At 45.0% G+C, this 19,285-nt stretch overlaps 1 protein-coding gene across 3 annotated transcripts in view; it reads right to left on the bottom strand.

The window, feature by feature from the left end:
* ndrg3a (ndrg family member 3a) overlaps positions 1-19,285 on the bottom strand; it is a 48,589-nt gene that overhangs the window by 8,061 nt on the left and 21,243 nt on the right. For 2 of the 3 annotated variants that reach the window (XM_076267376.1, XM_076267377.1), the window contains exons 4-14: positions 7,957-8,062; positions 7,511-7,631; positions 6,056-6,118; positions 3,396-3,456; positions 2,239-2,325; positions 1,877-1,933; positions 1,164-1,267; positions 983-1,048; positions 831-882; positions 503-550; positions 259-294 (exon numbers count right to left, since the gene is read on the bottom strand). In XM_076267376.1, the coding sequence (XP_076123491.1) occupies positions 259-294; positions 503-550; positions 831-882; positions 983-1,048; positions 1,164-1,267; positions 1,877-1,933; positions 2,239-2,325; positions 3,396-3,456; positions 6,056-6,118; positions 7,511-7,631; positions 7,957-8,062 (801 nt within the window). Of the gene's footprint in view, positions 1-258; positions 295-502; positions 551-830; positions 883-982; positions 1,049-1,163; positions 1,268-1,876; positions 1,934-2,238; positions 2,326-3,395; positions 3,457-6,055; positions 6,119-7,510; positions 7,632-7,956; positions 8,063-13,921; positions 14,259-19,285 lie in introns of those variants that run through there. The other variant, XM_076267378.1, reaches the window with a different exon arrangement.

Here is a 19,285-nt window from a genome sequence, read left to right as displayed (position 1 = left end):
CATTTGGTGGTGAAATGCATTTTTTTCCTTGGTTAGTTTATTGACTGCATTGAGGCAGTTTCTGACAATCATTGACACTTGCTTGAGACTAGTTTTTAATATTAATAACCACTGGCCTTTAATACCTTTAACTAACATTGGTCTTTAATTTGATTACAGATATAAAAAGAGCTAATGGTGTAAATAATAACAGTCTCATATGCAACATCACACAATCATAAACGGCAAGTAAATAGTACAGGGATAATGGCCGCCCACCTGCACAACCTGGGGCAAACCACCACAGTCAGCCATCTGCTCAGAGGGACACAGCCAAAGGAAAGAGTAGAGTGTTAATACTGCACACCGTGGTGGAATTCATATGAATCATACAAATTGAGTTTGTATGTTAAATTGAGTGTTTAAATGTAACATTACTACTTAGTACATTAGTACTTAGTGAAAAATATTCAAGAGATGTTTTTTTTTGCATTTGAATGAGCCAGTTGACCAGTGTTCTCACCTTCAGGAGGGTGGTCTTTATTGGGTTTAACCTCGAGTTACACTCAACCTGTGCAGTCACATGAGAGATTTGAGTTGCAGCAACAATCTTACCACATACATGTCATATACATCTTTAGAAATCCCCTAGCTCTCCCCTGCCTCTCTTCAGGGAAGAGCCCCAATTTCTTTAGTCTTAAGTGTCTATTCTTATGCATATAGCGCAAGCAGAATGTTATTACTGGAACAGTGAATCACAGCCTGTTACAGTTGGATGTGATCATTCTTGATATGCTAAGAACTTAGCAGCCAGTAAATACCTAATGTCAGCCCTGAATCATGGGACTTACCACTGCATCAACGGCAGGAGATGTATCACCGACCACCAGCAGAGAGGGACACCTGTACGGCAAGAGTGAAGGGTCACAAATGAAGAACAACATCCACCACCACCCCACTGCCATATCCCACTGTAGCATGAGAGTCCAGAAGCTCCACTTACGTCAGCGTGTTCACAGTGTCCTCGTTGAGGCCCACAGTTGGCCTCTCAACACCCAGGTCACGGCGGCTGCAAAAGGCAATAGACCAATAAGACCTCATTACGGCAGCTGTGGCATGATTTCCCTAAGGAGCAGGGATGGGAGGATGGGGAGGGGTGTAAGGGTGCCCCGGTGGGTCATTACCTGCTGTAGGAGGCGCAGAAGAGGCCAAGATTGTCCTGGTTGATGTCCTGGGCGATGTGGAGCCGGTAGGTCTGAATGAGCTCCATGTTGTCCGTCAGCTCATCCTGAGGGCAAACAGAGACCACTGGACTCAGAGATCAGGCCAGGAGTCTGGTTCACCGGATCCAGCGACACTCACCACACTTTACATAAAGCGCTTTATCCAGGCATCCAAAGCACTGTACAGTGAAGGGGGAACCCCAATAACTATCATCAATGTATTAACTAGCACCCAGCTGTGCCAGAGAGCTCACCACACAGCAGTTTGAGGTGGAGAGTGAGGGAATTAATAAATGAGCCAATTACACTGGGGGTGATTAGGGGGCCGGATTAAATGAGCCAATTTTACTGATTAATTAAGTTATTCTTAATGAAAAGGTAGTGCAGATCTGTGCCTTGATAACATCTCAAACCAATTACAGAAACACTTATTATTCTAAATGATGAAATATCTTCTTAAAGACTTGGACATACTATTATCAAAATCTTTATTCTTCTTCACAATAGACTCGGGAGTTGGAAATATATTCAGAATGACCAAAGCCCTTGGCAAACATCTCAGAATAGGACCACACATAGAAAAAGGCTGATGTTAAATCCGAGCATACTGGATGGAAAAACTCAGCCTTAAGATGAATGAATATACACACTTCGGACAAGGCAGCAGTACTCACTGTGCTGAAGTGGTGAGCCATCACATTGTCCACAACGCTGCTAGTCCAGCCGGAAAGCTGAAAAGGCAAATTAAAGCATGTTACCCCCCCCCTACTGTTCCTTCCCTTCCCTCACATCATCATATTATAACACTCTTAATTACTCTTAATTAACATTTAAAAACATTTGTGCAATGTATTCAGTGTCTTGTCTGCCATTTTGTGTCAATTGAACATTCTATTGCAATGAATCTGCTCCATGCTGCTGGAATGTGTACGTAAACATGCAGAATCTCATGTCATTTGTGTTGACTGACGAAAGCATCAAACGGTCAAATCCATATCAGCTGCACTGCAGTGAATAGAGAAGATTAAAGGCTCACCTTGGAGGCGGCCCAGTCAATCCAACCCTCGGCACAGGAGTCCACATTGATGAGTACCAGGCCCTCGACCAGGGAAGGATGGTTAAGCTACAGCAGACAGACAGATAGAGAGAGAGAGAAAGAGAGAGAACATTCTGGTCTCTAAAAAAGGCTAAGCTGATGACATACACAGAGAGGGTGCCTTGTGCAATGCAGGTCTGCCACAGTCACGACGCTTAAGCTCTCAGATTGTTTATTTAAATCGAGATTTATGATCACACTACGCCCAGGTGAAAGCCCAGAGACTCAGCAGTACAGTAAATTACCGCTACTGGTACCATGGGACAGAGGCTTTAGGTATATTGTATTACCATCAGGCAATTCAGCTGCAGCTCTCCCAATCTGCTTGGTTTGTTATATGACAATATATAGCTTGTGTTTAAGTGCTATGTTTGTCCATGAAGGGGGGGGGGGGGGTCAAGCAGGTGCAAGCAGCCCCTTCATTGGCTCTCCCCCTACTCATCTTTTCCTCAGCTGCATCAATCTTTCAACAGGACCCCCCAGAGATGAGAAAGAGAAGTGAATCTGGTAAAACTGACATTGCAGATAAGAGAAAATGTACTAATCTGCATGTGTGTGTGTGTGTGTGTGTGTGTGTGTGCGCGTATGTAGTTCCAGACAGCTGACAGTGATAAATAGTCCATGAAATAAGCTGGTTTTATCGCACAGAAGTAATTATGCAAGGCTGCATATTCAGAAAAGCAATATGTGCCCTTCACACAGGCACATTAGTTTGAATACATATTGGGACTTGCAAAAGATTAAATATTTCAGACGTGGCTCACTATAGGCCTGTTCCTGGAATCTACCCTATGAGCATAGACTTCTTGAAATAAAGAGGAACAGATTACGGATCAATATTCAGACTGAATGTATATGCCAGGGGACCAATTAATACTAAAATGCGAATTTCTCTGTCATGTAGTTCATGAGAGAGGAGGACAACCATCTTAAAGCAGAGAAAGCAACTCAGTGCAGCTCATTCATTTATACATGACCTATTAAATAAACAACAGATTTGCTGGGAAATTGGAAAACGTGGAATTTCCAGTGTAATTACTAAACTATGCATTCATTAAAGTGTCTAAAGAGCAGTGTAAGGGATGAGTTGGACTCACAGCGAATCGGCTTAGGATGTATGCTCCGGCCCCAACACCGATACCAATCACACTGCTAATCCTGTGGACAACAGAAAAAAGACACACACACACACAACCTTCAGTGAATAAGATGTGCAATCACATATAAAGGAACCCTCCAGTCTAAAAACAACCTAAGGTCCATTTTTGTATAATAATATACAGGGTTCCCACTCTAAGTCAGATGTAAAATTCCATGACTTTTCCCTGACGAAAAACCTGAATTTCCATGACTTACTATAGAATGAATAGTACAATATACCGATCAAAAATTTCAGAGTAGCCGCATAACGTTCAAGAATCTATGACTTATTTTAGAGTGAGAGATGAATAAATGTAGCCTAGAAATCTAGACACACCCTAGCGGCAGCAAATTACATTTGCTGCCAGAGCTAGTCTAGCAACACTCCGTTGGCGTGTGAGCTCGAAAAATTAAACTTATATCAGGCCAATCAAATCGTGTATGTAGAGTCGTTAGGCGGGCTTAACATAATGATTGATGGCAAAGTTGCAACGGTTTGGCTTGAATTCCCTGCTACTTGAAAACAAATAAGATAATGTTGCTGTTGGCGAACAGTGTGAGACGAGTTAAGCTTTTATTAAAGGGGTGGTTCAGGATTTTGGACATAAGACCTCATTTCCAAGTAAGCAAGTGTGATATTTATCAGTGGAGACCGTTTTCAACACGTTTCATCCAGTCCTTGTAATTGCAGAGTTCGCAGGTGCTAGGCTAGCGCAAGTCAACGGTATGTGCTAGCCTGCCACTAAAGACAGTCTTACCCACTCCAAAGTACACCCGAGGCAAATTCCAGACAATCGATGTAAATGTCTGTGTTGATAGAATAGTGTAAGAAATACAACTACCCTCGCATCGCGTTGCAATAGTTATACTTTGGTCCCTGAAGTTGGTAGTAGTCATTTTGCATCTCAGCAGCGGACTGATATTACCAAGGCTACTACTAAGTATCCCCATTGGAGTACGCTTTACTGTTTACTTTTCGGCGCAGTACTACTAACCGGAGCAAGTATAATTCCGTCGTGGTAAGAAACAAGTCCCTCAAAATGTAATGCGATCGTTGAAATGCAAGGATAGAATAACGTTAGAAATAACAGTATCAATACAGACATTTACATCGATAGTCTGGCGTTATAATTTATTTGCCTCGGGTGTACTGTGGAGTGGATAAGACTGTTTTTAGTGGCAGGCTAGCACATACCGTTGACTTGCGCTAGCCTAGCACCTGCGAACTCTGCAATTACAAGGACTGGATGAAACGTGTTGAAAACGGTCTCCACTGATAAATATCACACTTGCTTACTTGGAAATGAGGTCTTATGTCCAAAATCCTGAACCACCCCTTTAAGTTGGCAAAAGTTTGAACTAGCCAACTAGCTCCGCTGGTGGGAAATGCATGGGACTCATAGCGCTGTCCTATCGCGTGCAGAGAGAATTTGAAAGACAACCGATTATCCCGCCCCTCGGACTGAGCACTGCGAACGGTGAGTGCCCAGACCCTACATTTTAATGTGGGTCTGGCTCGTCAGGCTAGAATAAATGGGCTTTGAATAAACAAAGTTGGACTAACCACAACCACTCAAGCCAGCAGTAAAGCTAATTACCCGATAAACACCAATTCTACCTGGAAATATATTTGCATTAACATTTTGGCAAGTACATATTAAACTGCTAAAAACATTCCCTGATATTCCATGATTTTGCCCCACAAATCATAAAATTCCCTCCCTGACTTTCCATGTCTGAAATAGACTTTATTCAATTTCAATGATTTTACAGAAATTCCATGACCTATGAACCCTGAATATAATGAGTGTAGACTTCCGGTGGGGGACCAACATGATCTTAATCGGAGTGGTTTTGAGTAAGACCAGAATGGTCTTGCAAGGAAACAACATATAGCCTAGCATTGGGGGCAAGCTCCCTACGTCAAAGTAAAGCGCTACTTTCATCCTCTAACTACGCTCAAAATATCATTACCCATCTGTGCTACTGTGTGGGAGGGTCCTTTAAGACAGACACCAACAATCAGAGAGCAAGACAGAGAGAGAGATGGCCATGAGCCGTGTGTCCATTCTTCATGATTGGGGTAGTTTGTGGTTTTGATTATGACTGTGGCTAGGTTACACTGTGTGGGTGCTCTCATCTTGACATTCAACGAATGTCAGCAGCGCACAGGCCTCCATGGGGGTGTCTCTACACCCAGACCAAGACAGCAAAGGTCACTAGTTTTGGTTCGACAGCATTACGCACACTGGTCAAATCAAATCTCTCTTCTTTCGCAGTGATTACACATTCATTATTCAGATTATTAAGACATCATTAACACATCACTATCAATTATTCATATACCATTAATGCATCATTAGTTGCAGACTTGCCATAAAGATATTTGCTCACGTGGGAGTACATAACAAGAGCCCCATCCCTCCTGTCATGGTCTGTGTGATGCCGACTCCACAGGGCAGCAGGACTGTCATAATAACGAGGCCTCAAGGCCTGCTGTGCTACTCTGCCCTGTGCAGTGCTGTCAGAGAGGACAGATACCCCCCCCCCCCCCGCCCTCTCAGAGTGGACAGGCACCCCCCCCACACACACACACACATACCACACACTTACTCACCTCAGCTGAGTCAATACAGACGGTAGCATCTCGGCCAGCTCATCCATGCCGGGGTACTGGTACCTGTGGGGAGAGAGAGAGAGGTACGGTACAACATCAATCTGACAGTGGGGAAATTTGAAGACAGCCACAAACACAATGTGTTACTATTTATGAAAGATAGCTTTGACAGTTAGAAAGTTATATGACTGAATTCGATTTGTGGACATCTATATAGACGCACACACACAAACACACACACCACACAGACATAGATAATACAAACAAGAAACATTAAAACAGTGAAGGTTGGCCAATACTGAAAGTAGCCTTGTAGCATGCAGTAGACTTGTTGATTTGCGTGGGAAGTTGGAAACTGCACTGTGTCATTATGAGCCTTGTTTATAATGGCATAATGAATCGGAAGAGAACATGAGGCATCAGATGCCGTGCCACCATTGGTCCCAACAGCCCTTCTAGTGTGTCATCTACCCAATGCTCCTCAGACTGGGAGCTGATGGCTGTGTGTGTGTGTGTGTGTGTATGTGTAAGTCTCTCTCTCTCTCTCTCTCTCTCTCTCTCTCTCTCTCTCCCTCTCTCTGTGTGTGTGTGTGTATGTGTGTAAGTCTCCCTATCTCTCTCTCCCTCTCTCTCTCTCTCTGTGTGTGTGTGTGTGTGGTGTGACAAGCTGACTGTCTGACTCATCTAATCTGCCTGATCCAATCCGGCAGAGATCCCTCCTGCACCCACGCTCTCCCACAGCCTTACTGAACGCACTCCTTGACTCCTCTCCATCTATTTATGAGCTCTTTTCGTAAACTCAGCCTTGGTTGGGATTCACGTCTAAATCTGGTATGACATATAGTACCCGATGCTCGAATCTCATTAGGACACACCGAGGAGACTGACCCTGCCTGCGCTCCACATTGCATCAGACACAGAATAGAGGGATGAAGAAGGGAGAGAAACGCAGGAAAGGACAAAAAGGAACAGGTGGAGAGGGAGGAGTGCAGGGGTGATGGAGGCTATGTAGCATAACGAAAAAGAGTGAATCAATTAAAACAAAGAAAATTAATAAAAATTGTTCATAAGGATCCAGGTCCAAGTCCTGTGATGGACATTACTGAGTCCTACTCCTCATCTGACCCCTATGTCTTTCTTGCCTGCTCACGACTAGCCTTTCTTATGAAGGCAATGGAAGCCATTTTGAAAAAAGACAAACAGTAACAGAACATAGAGACAGAACTTGCACAGAGGGGACATGGAGCCTGCTAGGACAGGAAAGGAAGGTGCGTGTGTGTGTGTGTGCACATGAGTGTGTGTGTGTGTGTGTGTGTGTGTGTGTGTGTGTGCACATGAGTGTGGTGTGTGTCTGTGTGTGTGTGTGTGTGTGTGTGTGTGTGTGTGTGTGTGTGTGTGCACATGAGTGTGTGTGTGTCCAATGTCCACGCTGAAAGGCCCAGAGCTGCTGCTCACCCGGTGGGGAAGGGCGGCGCGGCCTCCTGCTGTCCCGGGGCGTCCACATGCACCACAGCAAAGTGATGCGTGATCTCCTGCATGTCCTCATAGTTAAACAGTGTGTTGAAGCACGACTTATCTGCAGATGGACAACACAAACAAAGACAATATGCATCAGCTTCAACTAAGTCCTTCAGGTGACCTTCATTTTATATTATCAGCTAATATTACTATGTGAATGCATATAACATGTGAGCGTGTGTGTGTGTGTGTGTGTGTGTTTGTGTATGTATGTGTGTGTGTGTGTTTGTGTCTGCATACCATAGAGTGTCTGTAGTAATTTCGTGGATGCCGTCAACATTCTAATCTACTCTAGATTAGAATATCTAATTCTCTAATCTAATGACGCCGCTCCAGTGTTTTGACTGTGTGTTGCTTTAGGGTGCTACTACTGCAGTACTCACGGTTGAGGCCGATGTCATGGTAGGTCAGGATGACCGGCCGGTTGCCCTTGGGGACGCCCCTCATGGTCACATGGAGCACACCGTGGGGGGTCTCAATGTCATGCTCCTACAAGCACACACACACACACACACACACACACACACACACACACATACACACACACACACACACACACACACACACACACATACACACACACAGACACACACACACACAAAACACAGATATACAGAGGTCAGCAGGTGGTTGCACTGAACCACACAAAAGAGTGTGGGAAAACTATGACCCTCTTTGACAAACACAGATATACTCACTTTGGTCTGTGCAAAGGGTATGACAAACAATTCACTGTACTATGAAGAACACATAAACACAAACAGGAGAAAAACACAATGTCACTCATCTCAATGTCACTCAACTCACTCAACTTCCGGTCTGTTTCATTCTCTCTCTGTGTGACACACAACTCACCATTACTAATCACAGAGTCAATGCAGTGAAGGTCTTTGCTCACTGAAGTCTGTATTTTTCTGCATGTGTTTTTTTCCCCTATGCATAAATCTCATTCACTGACACTAGGCACAGAAAAAAGTTCCAATTCTGAAAACGGTAATGACCGAGGGTTTAAAGTTTAAGGAAGATTCCGATTGAAAACGGAATTGAAACAATGCGAGATCATATTTATTTTTAATCTTGCAACAATTTTAGACAGAAAATATGAACTCAGTGTGCAATGGCCTTGAGAGTTTGTATGGTAACTGACTAATGCTCAGAGGGAACACTCAGAGGAGAGTGGGAGATTGCAGTGCTTGTGGTGGCTCTGGACCCAGTACAGGAGAGAAGACATAACACCACTGTCTGGGAGAGCCAGAACCAGAGCACTCCCCCACGGGCCATATGCCAAGATCAATACCGAACCGGTTAAAGCCCAACACTATCAACCCGGCTCAGAACCAACAACCCAGTAAGAAAAGAGCCAGTCCAGCTCAAGCAACGCAGTGACCCAAACCTCACCCACCCCACAGCAAGCCTAAAGTACAACATAACGCAAGCTCACTCCAGTAACCTCGAAATACAAAATAACTCCTCACTCAAGCAACCTTGCACTGAGATTTCAGATTAGTTTCTAACCCCTCGCCCCCCCCCCCAAAAAAAAAAAAAAACAGCAACTCCCCAACACACCATCACTCCAAACCTATCTCAACCACAAAAACCTAACATAACAAACCCAGCCCCAACCCAAACCCAACCTTAAAGACCCTGCCAATAACACTCTAGCCATGAAGACCCAGTTCATCCCTGCTAACCCACAGTTGGCCCAGCCATAACTCTGCTTCAACAACCTGGCTCTGGAGGTCAAACCAAAAATCTGACGTTGTTGATACAAACGCAGAGACAGGGGACCCCTGTGGTCCTCCTTTCTCTAGAGTAGGAATCAGATACAGCTAAGGAAACACAAGATATTCACAACTCAACCCGCAACATCTGAGCAGAAAGTCGTCATAGCACACACCGCACAAATTTATTCCGCATATCCCTCTCTAATATCTCTGTCATGAGAGGCCTTATCTCTCCGCTGATCTGGGGTCTGTGGTTCACGTGTAATGGGAGGAAGAGAAGCATCACTTCCTAAGAGGGAGTACTGCGGCGGCTCAGCAGTAGTATGACTCATCTGGCAAGCATCAAGATTTACACCAGAAAACGCCCCTCATGGAAAACCATAATCCATACATCACCTCGGGATGAGTGTGATGGGAAATATATGATGCATATCAGTGAGTGTTTGAATGTCTGTGTGTGTGTGTGTGTGTGTGTGTGTGTGTGTGTGTGTGTGTGTGTGTGTGAAAATTGCTAATCTATATATGAGTGCCAGTAATGCTACTGGAGATGTCTCTGACTCAGGACAACTGTTGGGCAGTGATGTAAATTGGTTGACTGGGAAATGGAGAGACGGAATGATTCTGTGTGAGGGAGGAGACATACTGGAAAAAAGTCTCCACTCCATAGATATCTCAGCAGCAGCGCATACAGACACACACAGACACACACACACACACACACACGTCCTAGAGGAGTGTGTACAGAAAAATACTGTGTGCATTTAGGCATTCTGTAGGCTCAGAGCAAACAAACACACATGCACAATGGCACACAGAAATGTTTGGACACATGCTGTGATATGTTCTAAATAAAAGAAAAAGATGACAGAGAAATCAATTCAGTTCCTCAAATCATACAATACGACCATATTAAAAACATCCTTCCAGTTGCAAAATAACAGGAAACTAAATTTAAAAGGCACTATTCTGTGAGCCTGAAATACTTCAGTCATTCAATCTGCACCGGCGAGAGACTGATCTCATTACTATTGATGGAAGGGAGGCTAGGCCCCCACTATGTGCTCTGGGGCACCTTCAGGAGCGATCCCAGACCGGAAGTGATGCTGCAAAAATTCTGGGAGGTGGAGGCCAGCAAGTCTCCGTCACCCCGCTCAGTGACGGAGCCCACATCACATCCATTAGCAGATCCCAAACACCGATGACATCACAGTCACATGACCACACTGCTGTGCAGACAGGACAGGACAGGACAAGGTAAAGATATGAATAGAAGGGAGGAGGGAGGGAGGGAAAGAGGGGGAGGGAGGGAGAGAATAAGTGTGAGATACAGGGTGAGAGTGTGGGCTGGTGAAAGACAAATAAGCAAGGGATAGAAATAGGAACAGATATGGAAAGAGGAAGAGAGAGATTGAGAGGGAGGAATGCAAGAGCTAAAGGGAGAAAGAGAGAGTGAGAGAGAGAGAGAGAAAGAGAGAGAGAGGTGGGGGGGGGAGTGGGACGGATGGGCCGAACATTGCCTGCAGGGTCCCAGAGCTCATCAATAAACCAGGGCTTGTTCAGGAGTGGCAGGTTATTACAGAGTAACAGCACTGAGGCTGCAGACGTGATGATGCAGGAGCCCTCCACCTCACAGACGGCTGCTGCAGTGTGTGTGTGTGTGTGTGTGTGTGTGTGTGTGCATATACACTTATACATGCATACATGTCCAAGTATTTATTGTGCATGTATATAAAAAAAGGAGATGGTGTGGTGTTTGTATGTGTGTGTGTGTTTGTATGTATGTGTGTGTGTGTGTGTGTGTGTGTGTGTGTGTGTGTGTGTGTGTGTGTGTGTGTGTGTGTGTGTGTGTGTGTGTGTGTGTGAGAAAGAGAGAGAGAGAGAGAAAGAGAGAGCATGCACTCATGTGCCTTTACACCTTCTTGCATACAGCTGATGGAATGGAGGAGTAATTGCATAAAGGCAAGGGAGCTGAGGACACATTACACAGAGCAAATATCAATCCCTCAAGGGCAGCAGCACTCTCCTTCTCCAGGAAATGCACACACACACACACACACACACACACACACACACACACACACACATCCTTAGGCAGTCACCCTGAGACTTATTCATATAACAGGGAGCTATGCTAGTCATCCTGTGGTCTGCAGCATTGATTAAGTCACATGAGACAGAGTGCTCGAAACTGATAGAAAAAGGTTAATCTTCAACCAAGAGGGAAGATAATGTGACATCAACGAGCCATCGAGGCTAATGAGCCAGGTGAGGAGCCATCTTAGAGAAGGCACATTTACCTCGGAAATCATCGGCAGGGTGGCACGGCGCGATTGACGCCCCGAGGAACTGTGGGTAATTCTTTACTGCAGAGGAGAGGCCGAGAGAATTGGGGGTGGGAAAGGAGGCGCCAAGGACAACTAGTGGACGAGTTAGCCGCTCGTGCATATGAAGAGTGGGACACAGACAGCAGATGCACACAGATGTACACAGACATACACGAGTGCTGCTCTGAAACTGAAAGGGTGAGAGAGGTGACAGAAGAGGAAGAGAGAAGAAGGAGTGAGAGAGAAAGAGAGAGACAGTCCTTGGTGGGAATTAAAAAAGCTCCAATGGGGAAAGACAAAGCCACAAATGCAGAAAAAAAAACGAGAAGTTGCAGAGTAAGTTCTTGTGTAACTACAAAAAAAAATCTGAGTCATCAAATAGCACGTTGCAACCATACAACTGATCTCAGATCTGCTGACGAGGACCCTTTTTTCCCCTCTCAGCGTGAGTGTGTGTGTGTGTGTGTACGTGACCCAAGGGGGTCTGATCAGAGCTGATCTGGAGTCAGCTGGCGAGTAGCAGAAACAAACACACCTCAGGGTGGGGCTCTGCGAGCGAGACAAGATACAAGCACCGCAATGGCTGCAACCCTTTCACCCCATTTTCTCTCTCTCTCTCTCCCTCCCTCCCTTTCTCTCTGTCTGTATCATGCTATCGCTCCATTCTCTCTTGCACTCAATAACGCTAGCGCTCTTATTATGAAACAGACACACATGCACACATATTGACACATGTGCGTGCACACACATAGACAGACACACACATACACACACACACACACACACACACACACACACGGACACACGATATAGCCAGAGTGTGAGGATTCAGAGGTATATGGTGAGGCATGGCATCAGTAAATAGGGATCCATTTATATTTATTCCAGTTAGCTGTAAGAGCAAGAACAGACACCAATGCTGCTTGATGAGTGTATGTAGATAAGGGCTGTGTGTGTGTGTGTATGTGTTTCTGTATGTGAATGGTATGTTATATAGCCTCACATCCCCCCACAAGCTCTTTCTCAAAGACAGCATCAATAATTTCATGGACACATGCACACATGCACATACACACACACACACATACACATATATATGCACGAACACACACACGCACAAACACATGATTGTCAACCATTACACAGCACTACTGGCACATCAGCACACACACACACACACACAGACCTCAGCAGTCATTTATCCCTCTTTTCCCCTGTTTTTCTCTCTCCAACAAGTACATGGGCAGACTGAAAAATCAGCCAACGCAGCCAGACACACCACACCCCAGCACAGCAGAGCAGAACTGCAGGAGAGAGGGAGAGAGAGAGGAAGAAAGAGAGAGAGAGAGAGAGGGAGAGAGAGATGGATAGACAGGTGGAGTGCCATGTAGTGGTAGAGAAAGAGGGAAAGAAAGAAATGGACAGACAGAGATGAAAGAGGGAAAGGTATGGACGAGGGACTTCAGATCAGAGCGTGGGCAGCGTTCAGGAGAATGAATGCAATGTGATGAAGGCTTTTTCAGGGTGTAAATTACACAAACATTATATACCTAAGAGGCACTCTATGGCCTGTCCAACCACATAAGACTGCTGACACAAACATAAACATACATACAACCACACACACACACACACACACACACACACACACACGTGTATGAGCATGTTGTGTGACAGCTATAGCGTGGCATGAGGTCAGCATGTGGCTGTTTCTCACAGTCCGTGACACATGCACAGAGAGAGAGAGAGAGAGAGAGAGAGAGAGAGAGAGAGAGAGAGAGAGAGAGAGAGAGAAAGAGCACTGAACACGCACACATGCCAACACATCACTGGTCACACACACACACACACACACACACACAAGAGTGTGCAGAAACCTGCATAGCAACACTGCAATGAGCCCAGAGGTCAGCTGAGAAGCTCACTCTGTCATTCCACCACCACCACCATCACCCTGCACAAGGCTGAGGAGCAGCTGCAACAACAGCAGCAAAACCTGACCACTGCTGGAACATTCCCTGACACATCCGCACAGAGAGAGAGAGAGGGAGAGAGGGAGAGGGCGATAGAGAAAAAGAGAGAGATAAGTGAAGTGAGATGGAAAGAGCAGAAGGGGAGAGATGGACAGAGTAGGAGAGATTGTAGAGAGAGAGGGAAAGAGAGAGGGAGAAGTCATGGAAGGTTGCGACAGAGAGATGGAGAAGGAGAGACGATGGAAAGAAAGACAGAGAGAGAGAGAGAGAGAGCGGGAGAGATGACAGGCGTGTCCGCGCTAGGAGAGCATCTCCTTGCACACTCACCACTGCATTCCCACAGCTCGTGAGCTGATCCACATCCAGCACTGTTGACATGGCTTCCAGCAAGCAGAGGACAGAGCAGCTGACTAACTGAACCTCAGAGGGAGGGTGAGAAGGAGGGAGGGATGAGACAGAGGAGAGAGAGAGAGAGCGAGAGAGAGAGAATGTGAATGAGGCGGAGGAGAAGAGGAAAAGAGGTGGCTACACCCGTACAGATGAAGAGACAGCAGAATGAAAACAGACAAAAGAGGAGAAAGGTGGAGGGACGAGACGAGAGGGTGAGAAACGAAGGGAGAGTGAGAGAGAGGGGGAGGAAGACCCTTTGAATGAGAGAGAGAGAGAGAGAGAGCGGAATGGGTAGGACGTGGAGACGGAGAGAGAGAGGAGAGAGAGTGAGAGAAGGAGACTGCGGTTTGCTCACTGTGAGCACAAGGCGCTCATGCATACAGAGCAGCATCCAGGCAGCCGAGCGCTCTGATTGGCTGCTGGTCAGCTGGTGCGGAGGAGGGGCGGGGATGTAGGGAAGGGTGGGAGAGAGAGATGGGATAGCAGCCCCACAGAGAATGCCAGATAGAGAGAAAGAGAGGGAGAGAGAGAATGAGAAACAGGACGTAAAGGAGAGGATGTCTGTTTCGGCTACACTGCTTATTTATTTGGGTGTGGTTATTAAACTGTCATATGTTGATGCAGAAATCTGATTGTATCTGATGTATCCCTACAATTTCCTTATACTGCTGACACAATGCAGCTATGTAGGCACATTTCCATCATTTTCTGAACATTATCCTCATTATGCAGGAATAAACTCCAATATTGAACAAATATCCTTTTCTTTAAGGCTTCTTTACAACATGACATGCCAAATCTGTTTCAGCCAAAGTCTGGAATCTTCAAGAGAATTCTTGGCACAAATACAACTCCTCATGCCAACCTCCTCAATACAACTCCTCCGTGCCAACCTCATCCTGAAACAACCGTCCTCAAACGACCCTGCAACAACCCTGCCAGTCACATTCAAGCAGGCACAATGCTCTCTGCAGCGCTCCTGTCGTCCCCTGCCCTTTTGACAAGGTCTCCGAACATGCTCATGCAAGTCAGATGGGCTTGGTTTGGAGAAAGCAGATGTGATGGCATAAACATTAATGTCCATTTGAACTGGAAGTGATGGTGCATGCGTGACATATTGGGGGGGGGGGGGGGTATGGTAACCGGACACTGCAGGGCTACGCTGGAGTGAGTCTATCCAAATCCTCTATTGATCTGTTCTCTCTCTCCATGGCTCTTGCTGTCCTCACAAACACTATTTGTCGTGCAAGCGATGCTGTTGCTCTCCCCATGGGGTAACCGCCCCAATACACACACGCGCACGCACGCACACGCACACACACACACATACAGACACACACACACACACACACACACACACACACACACACACTCATCTCATCCTATCAGCAGTAAAGCATGTCATCAATTGCCATATATATATAGAAACAAGAAACAGAAATTGTGTTTATGCTATAACCCTTTTTGAATGTGCATAATGTGTATAGCTTAATACACTATGTATTTTGTGTTTGCATCAATAAGACTATGGAACGAATGAAATAGAGAAGGAATGTACATGCATACCCTTGTAAGCATGTTTTACAGAGTGTTTACATGCACGTCTGTGGTTGTATAAATGTATTTGTATATGTACATGGTCCAGTATAAATATGAGACATTACATAATGTCTATCTGTATAAATATATGTTTCGGTGTATGTGTGTTGGGGGTGAGGGATTGTATTCTCTGTAAGTGCATGCGTCTCTGTGAAACACTTTTCAACTTTGTAGCCTAGTTGGCATGGGCATGTGTGTGTTTAAATGTTTGTGTTTGTGTCTGTGTCTGTGTGTGTGTGTGTGTGTGTGTGTGTGTGTGTGTGTGTGTGTGTGTGTGTGTGTGTGTGTGTGTGTGTGTGCGTGTGTGTGTATGTGTGTAAATGTATGTGATTGTGTGTGTGTGTGTGTGTGTGTGTGTGTGTGTATGCAAATTTATGTGATTGTGTGTGTGTTTGTGTGCATGTGTGTGTGTGTGTGTGGGGGGTAAATGTATGTGATTGTGTGTGTGTGTGTGTTGTGTGTGTGTGTGTGTGTGTGTGTGTGTGTAGCGAGTCTGGTGCTGCGTGAGTCACGGACTGCTGCTGCGTCACACAGCGACCTTCAGGAGCCCGGCACTCTGAAGGGGAAAATGGAGGAGAGCAGAGAGAGCAGCTGCAGCCTGACAGACTCACAGTCCCACAGGAGGAACACACACACACACACACACACACACACACACACACACACACACACACAAAAGCACAAATACAAACAAACACTCATGGACACACAAAAAGAGACTCAAATTCAATGACTTACCAAAATATTTTCTGCTGAAAAAATATGCAATACTACAGATACAATTACAGAGCTCAAGGTGATCTATATGATACCACCTTGCATCAACCAGCTCTACATGGAAGCAGTCCAGTGGTAATGAAACATTTCTGCAAAGAATCTTCTCCAAGTAAAGACCACTTGGCAACTGTACTGCAGTGATTTGAGACAACGATACCAATCAACCCATATATTCTCACTCAGCATACGACAAAAAGTCATTCAGTTCAGTGTGATGCAATATGGTCGCCTTTTGACAGACTCTTTGGAGTGCTGTGTGTGTGTGTGTGTGTGTGTGTGTGTGTGTGAGTGAGTGTGTCTGTGTGTGTATGTGCGTGTCTGTGTGTGAGTGAGTGAAGGAGTTGGTGAGAGAGTGTGTGTGCGTGTCTGTGTGTGAGAGATAGTGTGTGGTGCTGATGGCAGCAGTAGTGTGATAATCACTGTCTGTGTCCTTTAAGCTCAGTGTCCTTAACTCAAACAGGCTTGTTTGACACTGAGCAGGGACCACCGTCAGCTGTTCTTTAACACCTCACACACTCATAGTCTCATAGAACAAACACAGATAAAAACCGACACGCTATATTGGATCAGTACCATGAACAGGAGAATGTGGTAGCAAACAAGACTCAATCAGCTTTACTTTAAAGCAGTGGTTCTCAAACTGTGGTTTATAAAGATCACATAATGACTTCAAATTATATCAAACTGGTGACTAGTGAAGCTTCCATGGCACCTGCAAGCAACAAACGATGCAAAACAGTATGCTCAATATACAAAATGTGAAATTGGCCTAACTATTATATTTGAATGGCAGTTATAATGGTGGTAATTGGAGAGCCAATTGTTTTCTGAGGTGGTACTTATTGTGAAACGTTTGAGAACCACTGCTTTAAAGCAATACCCTAAAAACCTTTCAATAAGTATATGATTGTAAAAAAATGATCTGATCTGAATCAGCTACACAACTGATCACAAGTACTTAGAGACAATAGAAAGCAGGTATGTTACATTCACTGTGCTGTCTCTTTCAATTCCATCAAATGGCCTTCCTTTTTCTGAGCTTGTAGCACCCTCTCTTGGTTGTAATGATGCAACTGCATCTAGGCATTAGGTCCGCCATGACTTGCAGTCTTTCTCCAAGCACGACTTTGCCACAGAAATTTAACCCTTTTGAAGCCAAGAGATCACTAGTCATTGTATCAAATTAAAACGATGAGAATTTAGGTCACTGACTGGTATTTGACAATGGTCTAGATTGGGTTCTATTACAGAAAGGCTATACGGACAAATATATGAAAAGATGCTTTTTATTGTGGGTATATCTAATGACCTTCCTTTGACCTTCTCTGCATCCTTGAACTGTCTCACTGGATATGTGAGGGCTGGGAAGCAAATGCCACATCCAATCACCAGGACATATTCAGTTCCACAGGCAGATGCCTGACACCTACATGGTACACACTCTCCTACCTTCATGAACAGAACTCTCTCTCTCTCTCTCTCGCTCTCTTAATATATATATATATATATATATATATTACATGCACACAAATCCCAGACACACACTCACACACAAACATCCATCCATTCATGCGTACAAGCAAACGCAAATTACACTGGATTCAATGAACATATAATTATGTATATTTTTACAATCAGCACTGCAGTGCAAAACACAAAAGTGTCAAATTTGGAACATAGCAAATTAAAGAGGTGGGTTGAGCTGTGAGTTTGTGGCTGAGATCAAAGGACACAAACACTGGTACAGTGATTACATTAAGGCTATGGCACATCAACAGATTGTCATGAAGTGGTACACAGACCCTCTGTAACCTTAAAGACACAGCACTGCTACATTCTGCATCACAGCACTGCTGCATCTCTGCTGCAGAGAATCCCATTACTAGAAAGGAAGGGTGTGGCTTCTTCCCGCAAACGTACCATCTGCCCATACGTGTGCGCGTGTGTGTGTTTTTGTGTGCCCCGCGTTCACGTCATGCTGAGAGGGAGTGGTAAGATCACATTACTGCATTCCCCTCGGTGCTCTCTCTTTGTTCGGAATACACACACACACACACACACACACACACACGCGACTGTGCTCCTCCTAGCCCAGTACCTGCAGAAGCTATTTTTAGCTGCAGCAGCAGTGATGTGGGTGCAGGCGTGACAGCCCCCTGGCTCCACTCTCACACACACTCTAGTGCACTCTAGTGGGCTTCTACTTCTACTGGGCTTCTCCACTGAATATACTGATGAAACACCCACACCCACACATACTGTACACACACAAACACACCCACACTCGCACACCCACACACACACACATACACACACCTTCAGTTATTTCTTCAGGCATAACCATGGCCATACATTCACCATTATTCTTTCACAATTTAAATGTAGTTAATTTCAAAATTTTTATGCTGACATATTTACTCATTCCAAAGCTCAAAGAATTTAAACCAAACTGGTACAAGCAGAGCCAAATAGAGTCCCTCTGACCATTTGGAATCCCCTATATCTACATGTTAAAGGTATACTATGCAGTTTCAGGTATTTCTTGCATAGTGTACCTTTAACACACTCACTGATATTCTTTCAGGATTTGCTTTGCATTTTTCGCTTTCTGTCTTGATATTTGTGCCTTTGTCTGTTAATAGCCAAAAGAGTCTAAAATTGATTGCCGTTGCTTGATTTCACTTTAGTACCCACTACCTAGTCAGAAAAAAAGGACAACCAACATCATTATCAGTGTGCTGAAGAAGCTGCTAAGGCTTTAGAGATAAGGAGCTGTGAGGTCCTGTAGCCGAGCCCTGGGTCAATACAGGAGTGTCATTCAAACAGACGACTCTGAGTACACCAGCAAGAATGCACCACAATCCTTATCATCCAGTGCATTCTAATAGTGGCCACAAGTGTCGCTAAAGGGCAAATCCTGAAATG

The sequence above is a fragment of the Alosa pseudoharengus genome, unplaced genomic scaffold (genome assembly GCF_046254945.1).
Source record: "Alosa pseudoharengus isolate Yale_2024_CS ecotype anadromous, Long Island Sound unplaced genomic scaffold, YU_APseudo_1.1 YU_APseudo_1.1_scf_5, whole genome shotgun sequence".
Lineage (NCBI taxonomy): Eukaryota > Metazoa > Chordata > Actinopteri > Clupeiformes > Clupeidae > Alosa > Alosa pseudoharengus.
The sequence above is the reverse complement of the archived record's forward strand: the minus strand, read 5'-3'. Positions and strand labels throughout refer to the sequence as shown.